Source organism: Lutra lutra, chromosome 14 (assembly GCF_902655055.1).
Source record: "Lutra lutra chromosome 14, mLutLut1.2, whole genome shotgun sequence".
Lineage (NCBI taxonomy): Eukaryota > Metazoa > Chordata > Mammalia > Carnivora > Mustelidae > Lutra > Lutra lutra.
Window position 1 is genome coordinate 88,913,347 of NC_062291.1, and position 16,926 is coordinate 88,930,272.

The 16,926-nt window shown below is 56.5% G+C and overlaps 1 protein-coding gene across 3 annotated transcripts; it reads left to right on the forward strand.

Annotated features, from left to right (window-relative positions):
• Window positions 1-1,267: 1,267 nt before the first annotated feature.
• SCART1 (scavenger receptor family member expressed on T cells 1) lies at window positions 1,268-14,523 on the forward strand. Of its 3 annotated transcripts, XM_047703541.1 has the most exons (14): window positions 1,268-1,496; window positions 3,246-3,563; window positions 4,455-4,751; window positions 5,642-5,950; window positions 6,319-6,624; window positions 6,768-7,085; window positions 7,158-7,472; window positions 11,342-11,656; window positions 11,789-11,857; window positions 11,933-12,247; window positions 12,520-12,567; window positions 13,107-13,241; window positions 13,687-13,881; window positions 14,340-14,523. In XM_047703541.1, exons 1-14 carry the CDS (start codon window positions 1,430-1,432, stop codon window positions 14,408-14,410), a joined length of 3,078 nt encoding a protein of 1,025 aa, XP_047559497.1. In that variant the 5' UTR covers window positions 1,268-1,429; the 3' UTR covers window positions 14,411-14,523. The 3 variants fall into 3 exon arrangements, with proteins under 3 accessions (XP_047559497.1, XP_047559496.1, XP_047559498.1); XM_047703540.1 differs by lacking the exon at window positions 14,340-14,523 and having other exon boundaries at window positions 13,687-14,084; XM_047703542.1 differs by lacking the exon at window positions 14,340-14,523 and having other exon boundaries at window positions 13,107-13,245; window positions 13,687-13,855.
• The last annotated feature ends 2,403 nt before the right edge of the window (window positions 14,524-16,926 follow it).

The window sequence follows — 16,926 nt, forward strand, 5'->3', positions numbered from 1 at the left end:
AATAAAATATTTAACAAAAAAAAGTCTATAATCAGTAGTTTTTAGTATACTCAGAATTGTACCACCATCACCACTGGCTGATTTCAGAACATTTTCATTTCCTCCAAAGGAAACCCCATACCTACTAGCAGTCATTTCCAATTTTATCCTCCTTCCCGCCCCTGGCAACTGCTAATTCACTTTCTCTGTCCATGGATTTGCCCAACTGGGACATTTTCTATAAATGGAGTCACACATGTGATCTTTCGGTGTGACAACTCTCACTTGGCCTGATGTTTCCAAGATTCATTCCACTGTTGCCAGCGTCAGATCTTCCCTCCTTATGATGGCTGACTCATGTCCTATGCTGTGGACAGACACATTTGGTTTATGCATTCATCAACGGATGTACATTTGCTTGTTTCTGTTTTTTGCTTGTATGAGTAATGCTGCTATGAACATTCATGCACAGGTTTTTGTGTGGACATGACTTGATTTCTCTTCAATGGGCGCCTAGGACTGGGACTGCTGGGCTGACATCATGAGCAGATGCCAGACTTCTCCAAAGTGGCTGCAGCATTTCCCAGTCCTACGAGTGTCCAATTTTTCCATGTCATCACCAGCAGTTCATTTTCATAACTTCTATTTCTTTCTTGAGATTTTCTGTTTTATTTTTCCACTTGTTTCAAAGGACTTTGCAGTTTATCATGGAAGCACCTTTTGTGACGGCTGCTTTAAACCCTCGGCTGATAGTTCTGAGACCTGCACCACCCAGTTCATTGTATTTTATCATCAGATTGTTTTTCTCCTGGTTTTTCAGATGATGGGTGATTTTCACTTGTATTCTGGACTGCGATGTTAGGAGACCCTTCCCTGTCAGCAGGTTGTCATCCTGTTTAAGTTCAGAGGATCTGTTCTGTCCTTTTGTGGCTGTAAGTCCAATGACAGTTCCGCTTCTAGGGGCCTTGCAAGGCTATCCTGGCCTGTCTCATTCTTCTGGTGCTGTGGGGCTCCCACTCAGTCCCTGCAAGTCCCCAGAAGTCTGGTGTCACTGTGTCACTGTGGTGGGGAGCCAAGGCCACAGGGCCTGGGTTGGAGGGCAAGACACACAGGGCTTTGCTGTCACTGTGGCTGTGGGCAGATCAGACCTGTCTGACTCTGAGGTCTCAGTAAAGCTAACCTGTCAGCAGTTAGCACTGTGGGAGGAAACCCACAGCCTGGGCCCCTCGCTTAGATCTGGCAATGCTCAGGGCTACCAAGATCATTTGGTTACCCTGCTCAGAGACAGAGAGACGACCCCTGATACGTTCTGGAAAGGCCCTAACTGTCCCCATTGGTTCCTGGAGGCTATGGGTGGCTCCTACTTCAGTATATCTGACTCTGGACTATAATCTCTGCATTGCCCCTGTGGAGCTTCTGGAGCAGGCTGAGCTCTGGGGGTCACGGGGCCATGAAGACAGTTTTCTGGGCCTTGGGACTGGGGACCCTTCTCCTCACTCTCAGGGCAGTCCCCATTGGTAAGTTTCTCCTCCCCTCATCCGTGGAAGCTTCTGGAAACCATGGCTCTGTAGAGCCTGAGACCCTGGGGTATGGGGATCTCCTGCTGTGACCAGCTGTCTGTTAGGTGTTTGCTTAGCCCCAAGAGGGATGGGTCATCCTGGGGCCAGTGGGCATGTGGGCTCCAAAGTTTGTGTCCCTGGAGACTCTTGTTCTGACAAAGACTGAGGTGCTCTAACTCCATGGTGAACCCGGGGTGCAGGGCTGGGCCAGAGCCTGGGTGGAATGAGGGGACAGGGGTAGGGTCCCCATGACCCCATGGACGGGAGGTGCTGAGGGGTCTTGCAGAGCGGCTGCTCCATCCGTTTTCCCTGGGGCTGCGGCGCTGCTGAGGGAGTAGGAGAGCTGTACCGGGCCATGAGGTAACCGTTCAGCTTGTGCTGGGACACAGAAGAGACACAGTTCTAGGGAGTTGCAATAGCAAGGTGGGGGTCACAGAGGTGTGGGTCCAGTGGGCCCAGAAACCAAGAGGCAGGATCATGTGTAGAAAGGTGTAAGAGGGCTTCTGCCAGACGGCCCAGCACGGAAAGGCTGATGATGAGAGAAGCAGCCCCGGGGAACTGCATGCACCAGCACGGGGCTCTGGCTGCGTGAGTGACAGTGCTGGTGTCAGACGGTGTGTGTGACCATGCACATGTGTGCACACGTGTGTGAGTTGTGCAGGGAGACAGGAGCGCATAGCAGTGTCCAGGGCCCCGGAAACTGATGGAAGGACATTTCTTGGGTAGGCTGTCCCAGGGCCCAGCCCAGGTGGCCTCAGAGCTGGACAGTGAGGGCGCTGCAGGTGATGGTGGCAGGGATCTGTGGCCAGTGATGCCATTGGGCGGGAGTGGCATGGGAAAGCTGGAGGGGACCTCGTTTTGTGTTAAAGATGCGGACACACATTGCACAGGTTGGAAGGGGATGCGGAGGCTCTGGGGTTGTACCAGCGCTGAATGAAGACCCTCCAGGGTCGGTGAGACGAGTGGTGAGGGGGACATGCCTTCCTCTGGATCTGTATGCGGGAGTCTGCCCTCTGCCTCCTCCCTCTGTGAGGCCAGGATGTGCCCTGGATGTGGTCTGGGGTGGCCCAGGCTGGGACATAGACTGCTCCGTTGTGTTGTGTTTCTGCTGTTGTGTTTCTCCCACACCAGCCCAGGAGGGGGTCATGAGAATGGGGGATCAAGGGGCTGTGACGCGAGGGGCTGTGCAGGAAGTACCAGGGTGCAGAGGCCTAGACGGGGTGTTGTTCTGGAAATGTGTCCTGGTCCTGGTAGGGCGGTCCATTTGGTCCTGGTCCAGGGAGCTGCCAAGACCTGAAACCCAAGGAGGAGGCTTGGAGGGTAGAACTGGAAGGGTAGGCGGCCAGGTGGGAGGAGGAAGGGATGAGCAGGGAATGGAGAGTGGTGCGGTGTGTGTCGTGGGCCACAGGCCCTCTAGTGGAAGTGGGGGATGATGACTGGGAGGTGTGGTGGGTGGTGGGAAGAACGGTGGAGGACAAGGGGCCTTTCTTGCCTGGGGGTGGAGTCACCCACATTGTAGGGGGCCCCAGAGGGCTCGGGAGGGAAGCAGAGGACATGACTGAGGGGAGGGGGACTGTGGAGGTGAGGACACAAGGCTGCCTGGGGGCAGTGGGAGGGTCTCTGTGTGACCCCACCCTGTCGCCTTTCTGGACTGCGTCTACTGGGGGCGTCGAGGGACCCCTCTGAGGCTGGCCTGTCCTTCTGCAGGCGGACCACGCGACCTGAGGCTGGCATACAGACACAGTCCCTGCGACGGAGTGGTGCTGGTCCGCCACAAGGAGCAGTGGGGACACGTGTGCAACCAGGAGTGGACGTTGGCAGAAGCGTCCGTGGTCTGCAGGCAGCTGGGCTGCGGCCAGGCGGTGGGTGCACCCAAGTACGTCCCGTTGCCTGGGGAGATGGTGCGGCCGTGGCTTCACAACGTGTCCTGCAGGGGTGATGAGCCCTCCTTCTGGGAGTGCAGCCTCGGGGCTTGGACGCAGAGCGAGTGCCCTCACGAGTGGGTGGTGGTGGCTCTGTGTGCAAGTAAGTCTGCTGGAAGGGGCTTGGGGAGGGGGAGAAGGGCGGGTCTGGGGGGAGGTGGAGAAGGGGGTCAGGGGAAGGGGGAGGAGAGAGCGTCTGGGGGAGGGGCTCTGGGGTCTCTGGCTGGAGCTCCTCACTGGGCGTGAGAACCGCCCTCGCCTGTAAAGCCTTCCGATCTCTCGATCTCTCGTGAGTCCTTCATTCCTTCTGTTCGGGTCCTTTGCTTTTCTTCCAACAGATGCTTATTTGCAGGACACTATTCTAGATGCGGGGGGCGGGCAGCAGTGAGTAAATCAGACCAGCCCCTGCTGCAGGAGCCTCTCCTCTCCCCCGGGGGGCAGGGAACAAAGGATCGGGGCAGTGATGTGGGAGGAGCAGGAAACACACGGGCGGGCGGGGGCTTGAGGACCACCCTGTCTTCTAGACACTTTAGGTCGAAACATGATTTTCAAAATGAGGGGGGCGAGCGCGTTCCCTTAGAGGTCTCCCTTGAGGGTCTTCTGCTGTCTCTGGGCACTTAGGTGGCCGAGAGCCTGTGAGGTTCCCTGTAGCATCCCATCTGTGAGGCTGACTCACTACACCCAGCATAAAGCGAAAATGCAGGGACCCTTGAAAACAGCAAGATTTTCAAGACAGTGACAGGCCCAGGCCCCTCTGAGTGGGCGGCCTGCTGGGTGGGGGGCCTTTGGGACCGCCTGCTCTCAGAGAGGGCCCCACGCAGCCCAGCACTGAGCCCATGGAAGGAGCAGGCTGGTCTCGGGCTGGAACCCAGGCCCAGTGTAGGCACTGCCGCGCCCAAATGCAGGCTGGTCGTCGAGGCGGGCCACAGGCTCCGAGCGGCCAAGCGGCCGGCAGAGTCCCCCACCTTTAGCCACGTGGGCCTGTGGTTCTCAGATGGCACCTTTCGGGAGATCCGGCTGGTGAAGGGCCGCAGCCCCTGCTCTGGGCTCCCCGAGATCAGGAATGTGAATGGGGTGGATCGCCTCTGCGGCCTGCATGAGGAGGAGGCCACTGTGTTCTGCCGGGAGCTGGGCTGTGGGCCTGTGCTTCAGGCGCCGCGCCGAGATGTGGGTGTCGTCAGGAAGTACATGACGTGCAGGGGCACCGAGCCCACCATCCGGAACTGCAGGCTTAACAACAATCTTCGCAGCGGCTGTGACTTCCAGCAGGACGCGGATGTGGTCTGCGCAGGTGAGGCCCTGTGCGCGCACAGCCCGAGTCCTCAGCGCAGGGCCCTGGGGGAGTTGCTGCCGGGAAGGGTCTTAGCCCTCCCCGCCCGATCGCCCGATCTCCCGATCTCCTCCTGCCACTGGGCCCCTTGCCGTCTCAGAGGGATCAGGTCGGGGCGGGCTGGGCAGGCAGAGAGGAGAGCCCTGTGCCGGGACCATCTGGCATTCTCTGGCTCAGAGCTGTTTGGAACAGAGGCCTAGAGGTGAGGGCACAGGAAATGCTCTTGGATGGCCCACGGGGGCCTCCCCTAGGGCCCCGTGTGTTCTCCCTGCAGAGGTGTCCTGGCTCAGAGCCCCCAGGCCGGCGGGATGCCTGGCTGTCCTGCAGCATTTGAGCTGGTGGAGTTGAGATTGTCGCGTGTGCGACACGAGCAGCCTGGCTGGTGGCTGTCCCCTCCCAGTCCTGCCTCAAACGGGCAAGTGAAGCGGTCCTCAGAGATGCTGGCTTGGTTCTGGGAATGAGGAAAGGCTGAAGTGAGGTGGATGGGCCCCATGTCCTGGGTGCCCCCAAGAAGGCAGTGACCTGTGGCTGGAGAGGTGCCTTGACCAGGCCTCCAAGACTGTACAGAGCCTTGAGGCCCCTGCCCTGGTCAGGCAGAGGCTGTGTGACACACGTGAGCCCCTGGAGGAGGTGACTCTGTCCTCTGACCTCAGGGAAGTGACCAGTGACCCCCGCTCTGCTCTAGGTAGAGGGTGTCTGGGCCCCTGGCTCTCAGTTCCTGGCCCGGGCTTGCGGACCTACTGCTTGGGGCCAGGTGCTCTGCCCGGGCTGGACCCTATTGCAGTCTGGGGAGGTGGCCGAGTGGTTCGCCTGAGAGCATGACCCCTAACGGAGTTTGTGTCCTCCGCCAGGGCACACGGAAGCCCGGTTGGAGGGCGGTGAGCACCCCTGTGCCGGGCGTCTGGAAGTGAGGCGTGGCCTGACCTGGGGCACCGTCTGTGATGATGACCTGGACCAGGCCACGGCCCACGTGGTGTGCCGGGAGCTGCAGTGTGGCTCGGCCGTGTCCACGCCCGGGGGCGCCCACTTCGGTCGGGGCTCTGGGCCTGTGTGGACGGAGGCCTTCCTTTGTACAGGCAACGAGTCTCTGCTGTTCCACTGCCCTCGGGGGCCAGGGCACCAGTGTGGGCACGGCCAGGATGCCGGGCTCAGATGCTCAGGTGAGGCTAGGAGAGCAGCCTCCAGTAACCTTCCTGCCAGCCCCCCTCGGTGACTCCCTCTGGGGCCTCTAAGCTAGGCTCACGAAGATGCCTCTGGCCAGGAGGGTGTGCGTGTTCCCAGCTGAGGAAGTGTCGCCTCTGTGGGTTGAAGGAAGGGGAGGAGAAGGTTGTGCTCCCACCCCCTGCCCCAGTTGCATGCCACAGTCTGCCAGCACGTCTGCCTAGAGGCGTGATCTGGCTGCTGAGGCTGAGGAGGGGAGGGAGCTAGTGAGGCAGGCAAGGGCATGGCGGTGGCCACCGCACTGGGTGCAAAGGAAAGAATCAGGTCTGTGGGGGAGGGGGATGCTGATACTCACTCCCCTCTTCAGAGTTCCGGCTGGTTAACGGCAGCAGCAGCTGTGAGGGGCGCGTGGAGCTCCAGGTGCAGCGGGCCTGGGCACCCATCTGCGCGGCCCACTGGGACTTAGCAGACACCACTGTCCTCTGCCACCAGCTCAACTGTGGCAGCGCGGAGGCCACACCCCTAGGAGGCCACTTTGGGGGTGGGGAAGCTCCCATCTGGCCTGATGTGTTTCACTGTGTGGGGACAGAACCCTATTTGTGGAATTGCCCAGTAGGCACCCTCGGGAGCGGGGCCTGTGCCCTGGGGAACGCAGCCGCCGTGGTCTGCTCAGGTGGGTCTGCGAGAGCGAGAGCGGGGTGGGGGGAGCAGAGGGAGGCTGGGAGTGGGCGGGGTTCTGCTGGGAGGTGGTGGTCCCCTCCCCTTTACACGCGGAGAGTCCCTCCCCCTGACCCCCTGTCCGGGCTTCCTCCCAAGGTCTCCTCCACGCCCTCCGGCTGAGGGACGGACAGAGCCGCTGCGATGGCCGTGTGGAGGTCTCCCTGAACGGGGTGTGGGGCCGCGTCCTGGACGACTTGTGGGACCTGCGCGGCGCCCACGTGGTGTGCAGGCAGCTGGGGTGCGGACTGGCTGACCGGGCCTACGATGCACCTGCGCCCCGGCACGGGGCCGTCCCGGTGGGGCTGAGCCGCGCGCGCTGTCAGGGCACTGAGACCCGCCTGACCCAGTGCAACGTGTCCGCATCCCCGCTAGTACCCGCGGGGGCCGCGCGGGACGCGGGCGTCGTGTGCTCGGGTGAGTGAGTGCCCGGGCGCCCTCCCATCTGCCCGCGGGCCGGCTGCCCTGACTCCGCGCGTGTCCCCGCAGGGAGCCGGCGGGTGCGGCTGGCCGCGGGGCCCCACCGCTGTGCGGGGCGCGTGGAGGTGCTGCACGGAGGCATGTGGGGCACCGTGTGTGACGACGGCTGGGACCTGCGGGACGCCCACGTGGTCTGCCGGCAGCTGGGCTGCGGCCAAGCCCTCCGCGCCCTGGGGGCTGCGCCCTTCGGTGCCGGCTCGGGGCGCATCTGGCTGGACCAGCTGGGCTGCAGCGGCCTCGAGTCTGCGCTGTGGCAGTGCCCGTCGCGGGGCTGGGGCCAGCAGGACTGCGGGCACAAAGAGGACGCCGGCGTCGTCTGCTCAGGTCGGTCCTGTTCGTTGAGTCTCCCTGGGGCAGCTGGGTACCAAATGGCCGCGCTGTCTGAGTGGGTGACACGGCGCACACCTGCCTTCCTCGGATTCCGCTCGCCCTCTTCCCGGCTGGAGAGCTCCACCGGGCCCCCGAGGGTGCTCTCAGGCGGCGGCGATGCTGCCTGCGCTTTTCACCCTGTCGGGGGAGGGGCGCGGGAAGGGGGTGGGGGACAGGGTGGGACAGGGAACCCCGGGGCGGGTCTGCTCTGATGCTGCTGGCCGCCTCTTATGGTTTGTCCCTCTCTCTGATTTTGTCTTGTTTTATTTTTCCTCTCTTCCCCTGTGTTCATCTGATTTGTTTCCTAAATGCCACATATGAGCGAGATCATGTGATTATTGCTTTTCTCTGATGGACTTCTCTTAGCAAAATACCCTCTAGTTCCATCCATGTTGTTGCAAATGGCAAGATTTTATTCTTTTTGGTGGCTGAGTAATATTTCATTGTATATATGAACCACATCTTCTTTATTTATTCATCTGTCGATGGACATCTGGGCTCTTTCCATAGTTTGGCCATTGTGGACATTGCTGCTATGAACATTGGGGTGCGGCTGTCCCTTCAGATCACGACATTTGTACGTTCGGGGTAAATCCCTAGTAGTGTAATTGCTGAGCCATAGGGCAGCTCTATTCTTAACGCCTTGAGGAGCCTCCCTGCTGTTTTCCAGAGCTGCCGCACCAGTTCGAATTCCCACCAACAGTGCAAGAGGTTCCCCTTTCTCTGTATCCTCACCAATATGTGTTATTTCCTGACTTGTCAATTTTGTCCATTCTTACTGGCATAAGGTGGGATCTCATTGTGGTTTTGATGTGTATTTCCCTGATGCCGAGTGATATGGAGCACTTTTTCATGTGTTTGTTGGCCATTTGGATGTCTTCTTTGCAGAAATGTCTGTTCATGTCCTCTGCCCATTTCTTGACTGAATTATTTGTTCTTTGGGTGCTGGGTTTGATAAGTTCTTTTTAAAAAAATTTATTTATTTGACACAGAGAGATCACAAGCAGGCAGACAGGCAGGCAGAGAGAGAGAGGAAGAAGGAGGCTCCCCACTGAGCAGAGAGCCCCGTGTGGGGCTCGATCCCAGGACTCTGAGATCATGACCTGAGCTGAAGGCAGAGGCTTTAACCCACGGAGCCACCCAGGCTCCCCATGATAAGTTCTTTATAGATCTTGCATACTATCTGATATGTCACTTGCAAATCCTTTCTGCCATTCTGTTGGTTGTCTTTTGGTTTTGTCCTTTGCCGTGCAGAAGCTTTTTATCTTGATGAAGTCTCAACAGTTCACTTTTGTCTTTGTTTCCATTGCCTTTAGAGATGTGTCTAGTGAGAAGTTGCTATGGCTGAGGTCACAGAGGTTGCTGCCTGTGTTCTGCTCTAGGATTTTGATGCATTACTATCTCACATTTAGGACTTTTGTCCATTTTGAGTCTTATTTTTGAGTTTATTTTTTGTGTATGGCATAAGAAAATTGTCCAGTTTCATTTTTCTGCATGTGGCTGTCCGGTTTTCCCAACACCATTTGTTGAAGAGACTGTCTTTTTTCCACTGGACATTATTTCCTGCTTTGTCGAAGATGAGTTGACCATAGGGTTGAGGGTCCATTTCTGGGCTCTCTGTTCTGTTCCATTGATCTATGTGTCTGTCTTTGTGCCAGTACCATGCTGTCTTGATGATGACAGCTTTGTAATAGAGCTTGAAGTCCGGAATTGTCATGTCTCCAGCTTTGGTTTTCTTTTTCAACATTCCTTTGACTATTTGGGGTCTTTTCTGGTTCCATACAAATTTTAGGATTATTTGTTTCAGCTCTGTGAAAAAAGTTGATAGTATTTTGATAGGGATTGCCTTGAATGTGTAGCTTGCTCTGGGCAGTGTAGACGTTTTAACAATATTTGTTCTTCCAATCCATAAGCATGGAATATTTTTCCATTTCCTTGTGTCTTCCTCAATTTCTCTCATGAGTGTGCTATAGTTTTTAGGTATTTTACCTCTTTGGTTGGGTTAATTCCTGGGCATCTTACAGTTTTGGGTGTAATTGTAAATGGGATCAACTCCTTAGTTTCTTGTTCTCCAGTTTCATTGTTAGTGTATATAACTGATTTCTGAGCATTGATTTTATATCCTGACACTTTGCTGAATTCCTGTATGACTTCTAGCAGTCTTGGAGTGGAGTCTTTTGGGATTTCCACATAAAGTATCATATCATCTGCAAAGAATGAGAGTTTGACTTCTTCTTTGCCAATTTGGATGCCTTTTACTTCTTTCTGTAGTCTGATTGCTGAGGCCAGGACTGCTAGTACTATGTTGAACAATGATGGTGAGAGTGGACATCCTTGTCATGTTCCTGACATTAGGGGAAAAGCTCTCAGTTTTCCCCATTGAGAATGATATTCACTGTGGACTTTTCAAATATGACTTCTATGATATTGAGGTATGTTCCCTCTCTCTCTACACTGCAGAGAGTTTTGATCAGGAAGGGATGCTGCACTTTGTCAAATGCTTTTCCTGCATCTATGGAGAGTATCATACGGTTCTTGTCCTTTCTTTTATTAATGTGTTGTATCACACTGATTGATTTGTGGATGTTGAACCAGCCTTGCAGCCCAGGAATAAATCCCACTTGGTCATGGTGAATAATCCCTTTAATGGACTGTTGCAGGGAATGATCCAAATCTTTTGGCACTCAGGTTGAGACCTGGTTTGTGACCCCATATGTGATCTGTTCTGGAGAATGTTCCATGTGCAGTTGAGAAGAATGTGTATTCTGTTGCTTTAGGATGGAATGTTCTGAATGTATCTGTAATATCCTTCTGGTCCAGTGTGTCATTCAAAGCTTGTTGATCTTCTGCTTAGATGATCTGTCCATTGCCATGAGTGGGGTGTTAAAGTCCCCTACTACTATTATATTTTTATTCATGTGTTTCTTTAATTTTGTTATTTACTGGTTTATATAATTGACTGCTCCCATGTTAGGGGCATAGATATTTATAATTATTGGATCTTCTTGTTGAATAAACCCTTAAAACATGATATAGGGTCCTTCCTCAAGTTTTTTTTACAGTCTTTGGTTGAAAATCTAATTTGTCTGATTTGGGATTTTTACTCCAGCTTTCTTTCGATGTCCATTAGCATGATAAATATTCCCCATGCCCTCACTTTCAATCTGGAGGTGTCTTTGGGTCTAAGATGAGTCTCTTCCAGACAGCATATCGATGAGTCTTGGTTTTTTAATCCATTCCAATACCCTGTGCCTTTTGATTGGGGCATTTAGTCCATTTACATTTGGAGTAACTATTGAAAGATATGAATTTAGGGCCATTGTATTACCTGTAATGTCCCTGTTTCTGAATATTGTCTCTGTTCCTTTCTGGTGTCTGTTACTTTTGGACTCTCTCTTTGCTTAAAGGATCCCCTTTAATATTTCTTGCAGGGCTGGTTTAATGATCACAAATTCTTTTAGTTTCTGTTTGTCCTGGAAGATTTTTATCTTTTCTTCTACTCTGAATGACAGCCTTGAGGGATAAAGTATTCTGGGCTGCTAAATTTTTCTCATTTAGCACTTGGATTATCCTGTATTTTGAACGATTTCCAAGGACGGATTTCTGGACAATTAGCTGACACCCGCTAAGATCCTACAGCTGGGGATTCATTCTGGTCCCAGAAGTTAACATTTCCCTGCCTCCCTGGGGTGGGAGATTGTCATGGGGACGTGTGATTGATGGGTTAGATGCCCGTGAGCAACATTGATCCTGGTGCTGCGACCCTCTCATTTTTGGCTCCTCCCTTGGAAATTTCCCCTGGCCTGACTGCTCTTTTCTTCCAGGGTCAGTAGCTCTGAGGCTGCGAGGTGGCATCCACCACTGTGCTGGGTGGCTGGATGTGTTCTACAATGGGACATGGGGCGCCGTGTGCAGTAATGCCCTGAAGGACATCTCCTTGTCCATCATCTGCAAGCAGTTGGGCTGTGGGGAACAGGGCTGGCTAGAGAACAGGCCTGTCCACAGCAGCTTGGGCACCTCCTGGGTGGATGACATTGAGTGCCGCAGGCTGAGAAACTCCACGCTGTGGCAGTGCCCCTCAGCGCCATGGCACCCGCACTCCTGTGCCCCTGGAGAGGAGGTCTGGATCACCTGTGCAGGTGGGACATGGGCGGTTTCTAAGAGCTGCCACGGATCCTGACTCAGGGCCTGGCATCCTGTGGGTTCTACAGACTTCATTCTGAAGCTTTTTAGGGCATTTACAATGGGATGGTGACTATGTAATCCAATAGGATTGTCAGAGAAAACGACACAGGATTCCGGGGAGACCCTCAACTGCTCATCCACCCACGGCTGCACAGGTACCCTTTCGTCCATCTCCCTGTCCACCCTTCATCTTGGTCCTGCCCTGCAGTGACCACAGCTCCCTTTTCTAGAGGAGGGTATGCTGCGTGTGCGTGGGGGCAAGGACAGCTGCTCCGGCCGTGTGGAGCTCTGGCATGCTGGCTCCTGGGGCACCGTTTGTGATGATTCCTGGGACCTGGCAGATGCAGAGGTCGTGTGCCGCCAGCTGGGCTGTGGCCCAGCTCTGGGTGCCCTTGCAGGGGCCGCCTTCGGGCCAGGCTCCGGCCCTGTGTGGCTGGATGAGGTGGGGTGCCGTGGCAGCGAGTCGTCCCTGTGGAGCTGTCCTTCGGAGCCGTGGGGACTTGGAGACTGTGGACACAAGGAGGATGCTGGTGTGCACTGCTCCCGTGAGTGGGCAGGGGGCAGTGGGCCAGGCGGGGTGGGAGGGATTGCTGGGGGCTGGGGTGGGCGTTGCCAGAAGAGGTCCTTGGAATATCCCCCAAAACGTGGCCCTAAGGCTGTACCTGAGCTGGGTTCCTCTGGCTGCCTCTGTGGCTATCCCATGGCGTGTTGGGCTCAGGCTGAGTGGGACTGGGACACTTGGCTGAGGGTCTGGGCTGCCCAGGGCTGTGGCTGCCTCCCCTCCTTTGCCCTCTGATCCCTCTGATTTCTCCTGCAGGTGACAGGGGAGCCACGGCCTTGCCACCAGCACTGGCACGGACATTGGGTAGGTGTGTTCTCCCTCAAGTCTCAGGTCATGCCCTCCTGTCTGGTCCCAACTCAGAGGGGCCCTACAATGGGTTCTGCACAGAGGGGTGCCCTGGAGTTTCCTTTGGGTGCCAAGGCCCCAGGCAGCCCCTCCTTAGGTTGGTTGGGCCAAGGTCTGGAGGACCAGGAACACCCTCTCCTCTGAGGAAGAGGGCCAGCCTATATGGAGAGCCATGGGGTGAGATGGCAGGCCCAGGCCTTGACCAGCCACTTCTCTGGGGTCTTTCTTTTACCAGCTGGAGGGTTTGACCTGGGAACACTCTGACTCCCTTTTGGCCCCCTCCCTCCTGGTACTTCTCACTCCTGGCCCCCTCCCTTCTGTGTCCCCTCTTTCCTCACCTTTGCCCTGTGACCTCAGGGCTATCTCTAGGAGAGGAGCACAAGGCCCATCTCTCCTCTGGGTGCCTTCCCCCTCCCTGAGAGGCTCAGGTGGTCCAGACCCAAGGTCACAATACCCCAGGCACACAGGGGAGACCCCACCTCTCACTGTCCCCACAGGCCACCCCTCAGCCCCTCCGCCTGCCCTCAAGACTGGGAACCTACCCATGACGTTTTGCCTTGTCCTTGGCACCCTTCTGGTCATCGTCTCCCTGGTCCTGGGGGTGCAGTGGTACCGTGGCAGAGCCCGCAGGGGTAGGTGGGTGTGGCTGGGAGGGGAGCACGTGCTCTGGGGATGGGGATGCCGGGGGTGCACACTCTGAGACCCAGCCCTTCACAGGCCCCTTCTCTCCTGGGAACTGCTCTGCATGTCTGGTCCCACTCAGACCCCCACTGCATGGTTACTTCTCAGTGACACCCTTGGACCCATGAGTTTCCGGGGTCAGGGAACCGTGGACCCTGCTCTGCTTCTGAGGGGTGGCCTGGGTGTAAAAACAAGTCCCCAGGGGTGTCCCGATTCCTTATGCCATCTGTGTGGTGGGGTTAAACAGCCATTGGAGCCCAGGGAGACATGTGGCCCCTTGTGGGGGACGTTGCTCTTGGTAGGCCAGGCTGCACGGGAGACCCCACAGGGCCAGTAGGGGTTGGGCTCAGACGGAGGGAGGGTCTCTTCTAGGGGGCTCTGGTGTGGCCTTTGCAGGTTCCAGAATGTTGGGGAGTCTGGCCTCGGAAGCTGTTTATGAGGACATTGGAGCTGTCCCCATGGGGGAGAAAGACGAGGGACCCAGAGTGTCCCAGAACCTGGCCCTGGAGGAGGAGTATGACGATGCAGGGGAGCCGGAGCTGGGCCTTGAGGAGGAGGAGGAAGAGGAGGAGGCACCCCTGAGCCCCACCGGTGTGCACCTCTGCATGCTGGCATCTGTCGCACTCTTCCTTCTGTATTGCTCCTATGTGCGGGGTTCTGCTCTGGCCAGTGCCTACATTTAAAGACCCTGAGAGCCATCTGCCCGTGTGTCCATGTCCCTCACTCCTGCGCCACAGGCTGGGATGTCCCTTCAGAGCTGCTCCCTAGACAGGAATCTTCTTGTGGGGGATGTGGAGTTTAGAGAGGGTCCTGCAGTTTTCCTTGGGTTTCTTTTCATGGCTGCCCCCAGGGTCCCTCTAGTACCTTGTCCTGTTCGGTTGCAGGGGGCCTGAGCAGACAGGGTGGGAGGGGATGCAGTGTGACCCGGGTTCACCCACTCTAGTCCTTGTCTGGCCTCTGGTTTCAAGTGACACACCAGGGCCCAGAAGTGGTGGGGGCTCGGAGGGGTGGCCAAGGGGCCCAACGTGCATCTTTCTCCTTCAACACAGGTGGGGCTCCTTGTAGCCTCGGCCCCAAACCTTGGCCTGAGACAGAAGACACAGCATGCCCTGGGACGTGATGACAGTGAGCTGGCCATGGCGACATCAGTGACACTGGGGGGGGGGGATTGGGGGGGAAGCCCAGGCCCTGGGGGGCTTTCATTGCCCTCACTTCAAAAGGAGATGTCATTAAAGTCCCTTTGAACTCACTCATTCATGCATTAATTCATCTCAGGAACATTCCTCAGAACACCTCTCCCAGCCCAGGTGCAGTTCTCAGCTACCCCCTCTTCACCGCGGTCAGGTGTGGGCGCGCGTTTTCCACGATCTACCCCCGCAGCTTCCTGCTCACGTGGGTCTCGGGCTTGCATCGTCGGAGTGGGGCATCGTCGGATTGGGGCCCCAAAGAATCAGCTCCGCCTCGCAGAGGGCGCTGGAACCGGCCCACGTGTTCTGCAGTGTCAGGGTCCCCAGCACTCACAGAGGGACCCAGCCCTTTGTGACCACACCCACTCTGGCCACAGCCTTCCACCCTCACTCCCTCCCCACCCCTCCCCACCCCACCCCACACCTTCCCTCCCTGACACACCCTCCCCAACCCCGGTCCCCGACCACACCCCTGGCCACATTCTCCCTGACCACACCCCTACCACGCTCTGACCACACCCTCCCTGACCACACACTCGACCACGCCCCTGGCCACACCCTCTGCATCCTCACACTGGATATCCCCGGGGCCTGGGGGGTGGGGGAAGGTGTGCAGCAGGAGTGCGTCCCTGGGGTCAGGAGGGAGAGAAGGGAGCTGGCAGGAAGTGGAGACATCCCTCTGGGGTCTGGGCATGGGACAGGGGACCTGGAAGACATGGAGAGCAGAGTAAGGGTGTCAGCTGAGCAGAGAGCGTCGGGACTTAGAGGAAGTGTGCAAGGTTCCCCTACGTGTGCCGCGCTTCCCCAGTGCTTAATGCTGGACGGTGCCCCCTCCGGCTGTGTGCCGAGCTCTCTCCCAGGGGCCCCCGCCCTTTCAGTCCCTTTGTAGGGTTCTGATTAGGCGGCTTGTGAGTGAAGTGCATTGGGGGACCCACTCGAAGCAGCTGCAGGTCCCTGGTACCCTGAGCCCCGAGCTGGGGGTGCCGCTTAGTGCTGGGAGAGGCTGTGGCTCGGGAGCTGCTGCCCAGAGGGTCCTGCGGATGGGATCCTCCTGCCCTCTCCAGACTCTCCTTGCCTCCACCATACTGTCTGAAAACCTGAGCAGCCCTCTTGAAAACTGGTCATCTGGTGAAGCTTTTGGATAGCAGCCGTTACTGATCTGATTCTGTTTATAAAATAATACGCGTTTCTTATCGCAAATGCAAAAACTTATAGAACCAAGAAAGAGGTTGGAAAACACTTGTTCTACACTCAGAAATGAATACCTCGGCATCCTGGTCGACACACACGAGACCTTTTCTTTGCACTGATGCGCAACTATGATATGGTTAACGCGATGCATGGTCTGTGTCTTGCGTGTTTCCCACCTGAGCCGTGCAGACTTGCCTGTGTTAACGTGTTTGATGTCTGCCTCGTATCCCTCCACACGTGTCTTCTATCATTTATTCCCACTCTGTTGCCCTTGTGACTGCTTTCCGAAGCCCCTGTCCTCACAAAGAGAGGTGTGCGCACCCTTCATGATGGCTGACCACAGTCATGCATTTTTTAAGGGTTCGGAGCAGATTGCTGTCTGTCCACAACGGCCCGGGAGCTTGCATTGACCTTTTGCGTGGGGCAAGGGAAGGTGTGGCCTCCAGGAAGCCTCCAGGAGCCTCACACCTGAGTGTGTGCGAAGCCTGGCCCAGGCCTCCGCACCTGCCGCTGGTGCTGTGTGGGTGGGGCAGGGTGGCCCTGGGCGGCTGGGAGGTGGGCGGTGCTTCCTTCCGGAACTGCTCCCTGCCGAGCTGCAGCCCACCTCCTGCAGGGGCATGGGGCCCCCTCTCCGTGCCCGGGGGGCTGCAGCGGTAGGAGACCCCTCCTCCTGGCCTGTTGGATGCCCCCCTCCAGGTGAGTGTGCTGCTGTCCACAGGGCTCTGGCTCCAAGAGGTCCCTGAGCAGAGGGGACCACAGCACCTGGGCCCCAGAGAGATGGGCTGTCTCAGCCCATTGCACGCAGAGTGAACCGTCTGTGTTCACGTGAAGAGCCGAGACCCTCACTCTGTGGAGATTCCTCAGAAAAGGGTCCTTGGGCGTTCATTTTTGCTAATGCTTTAATTTCTTAATGTCATTGACACCATCAAAATAAAGTGAGATTAAGCTGAGTGGAATAAGTCAAGCAGAGAGAGTCAGTTATGATATGGTTTCACTGATTTGTGGAGCATAACAAATAGCATGGAGGACAAGGGGAGACGGAGAGGAGAAGGGAGTTGAGGGGAATTGGAAGGGGAGGTGAACCATGAGAGACTGTGGACTCTGAAAAACAACCTGAGGGTTTTGAAGGGGCGGGGGTGGGAGGTTGGGGGAACCAGGTGGTGGGTATTGGAGAGGGCACGGATTGCACGGAGCACTGGGTGTGGGGCAAAAACAATGAATTCTCTTATGCTGAAAAGAAAAATAAAGTGTGAGCAAA

Bases quoted from the DNA above. Each gene is read 5' to 3' on its own strand.
- SCART1 (XM_047703540.1), top strand. From the start codon at position 1,430: ATGAAGACAGTTTTCTGGGCCTTGGGACTGGGGACCCTTCTCCTCACT. The intron at 1,497-3,245 runs GTAAGTTTCTCC...GTCCTTCTGCAG, and splicing joins TCTCAGGGCAGTCCCCATTG to GCGGACCACGCGACCTGAGG. The intron at 3,564-4,454 runs GTAAGTCTGCTG...TGTGGTTCTCAG, and splicing joins GGTGGTGGCTCTGTGTGCAA to ATGGCACCTTTCGGGAGATC.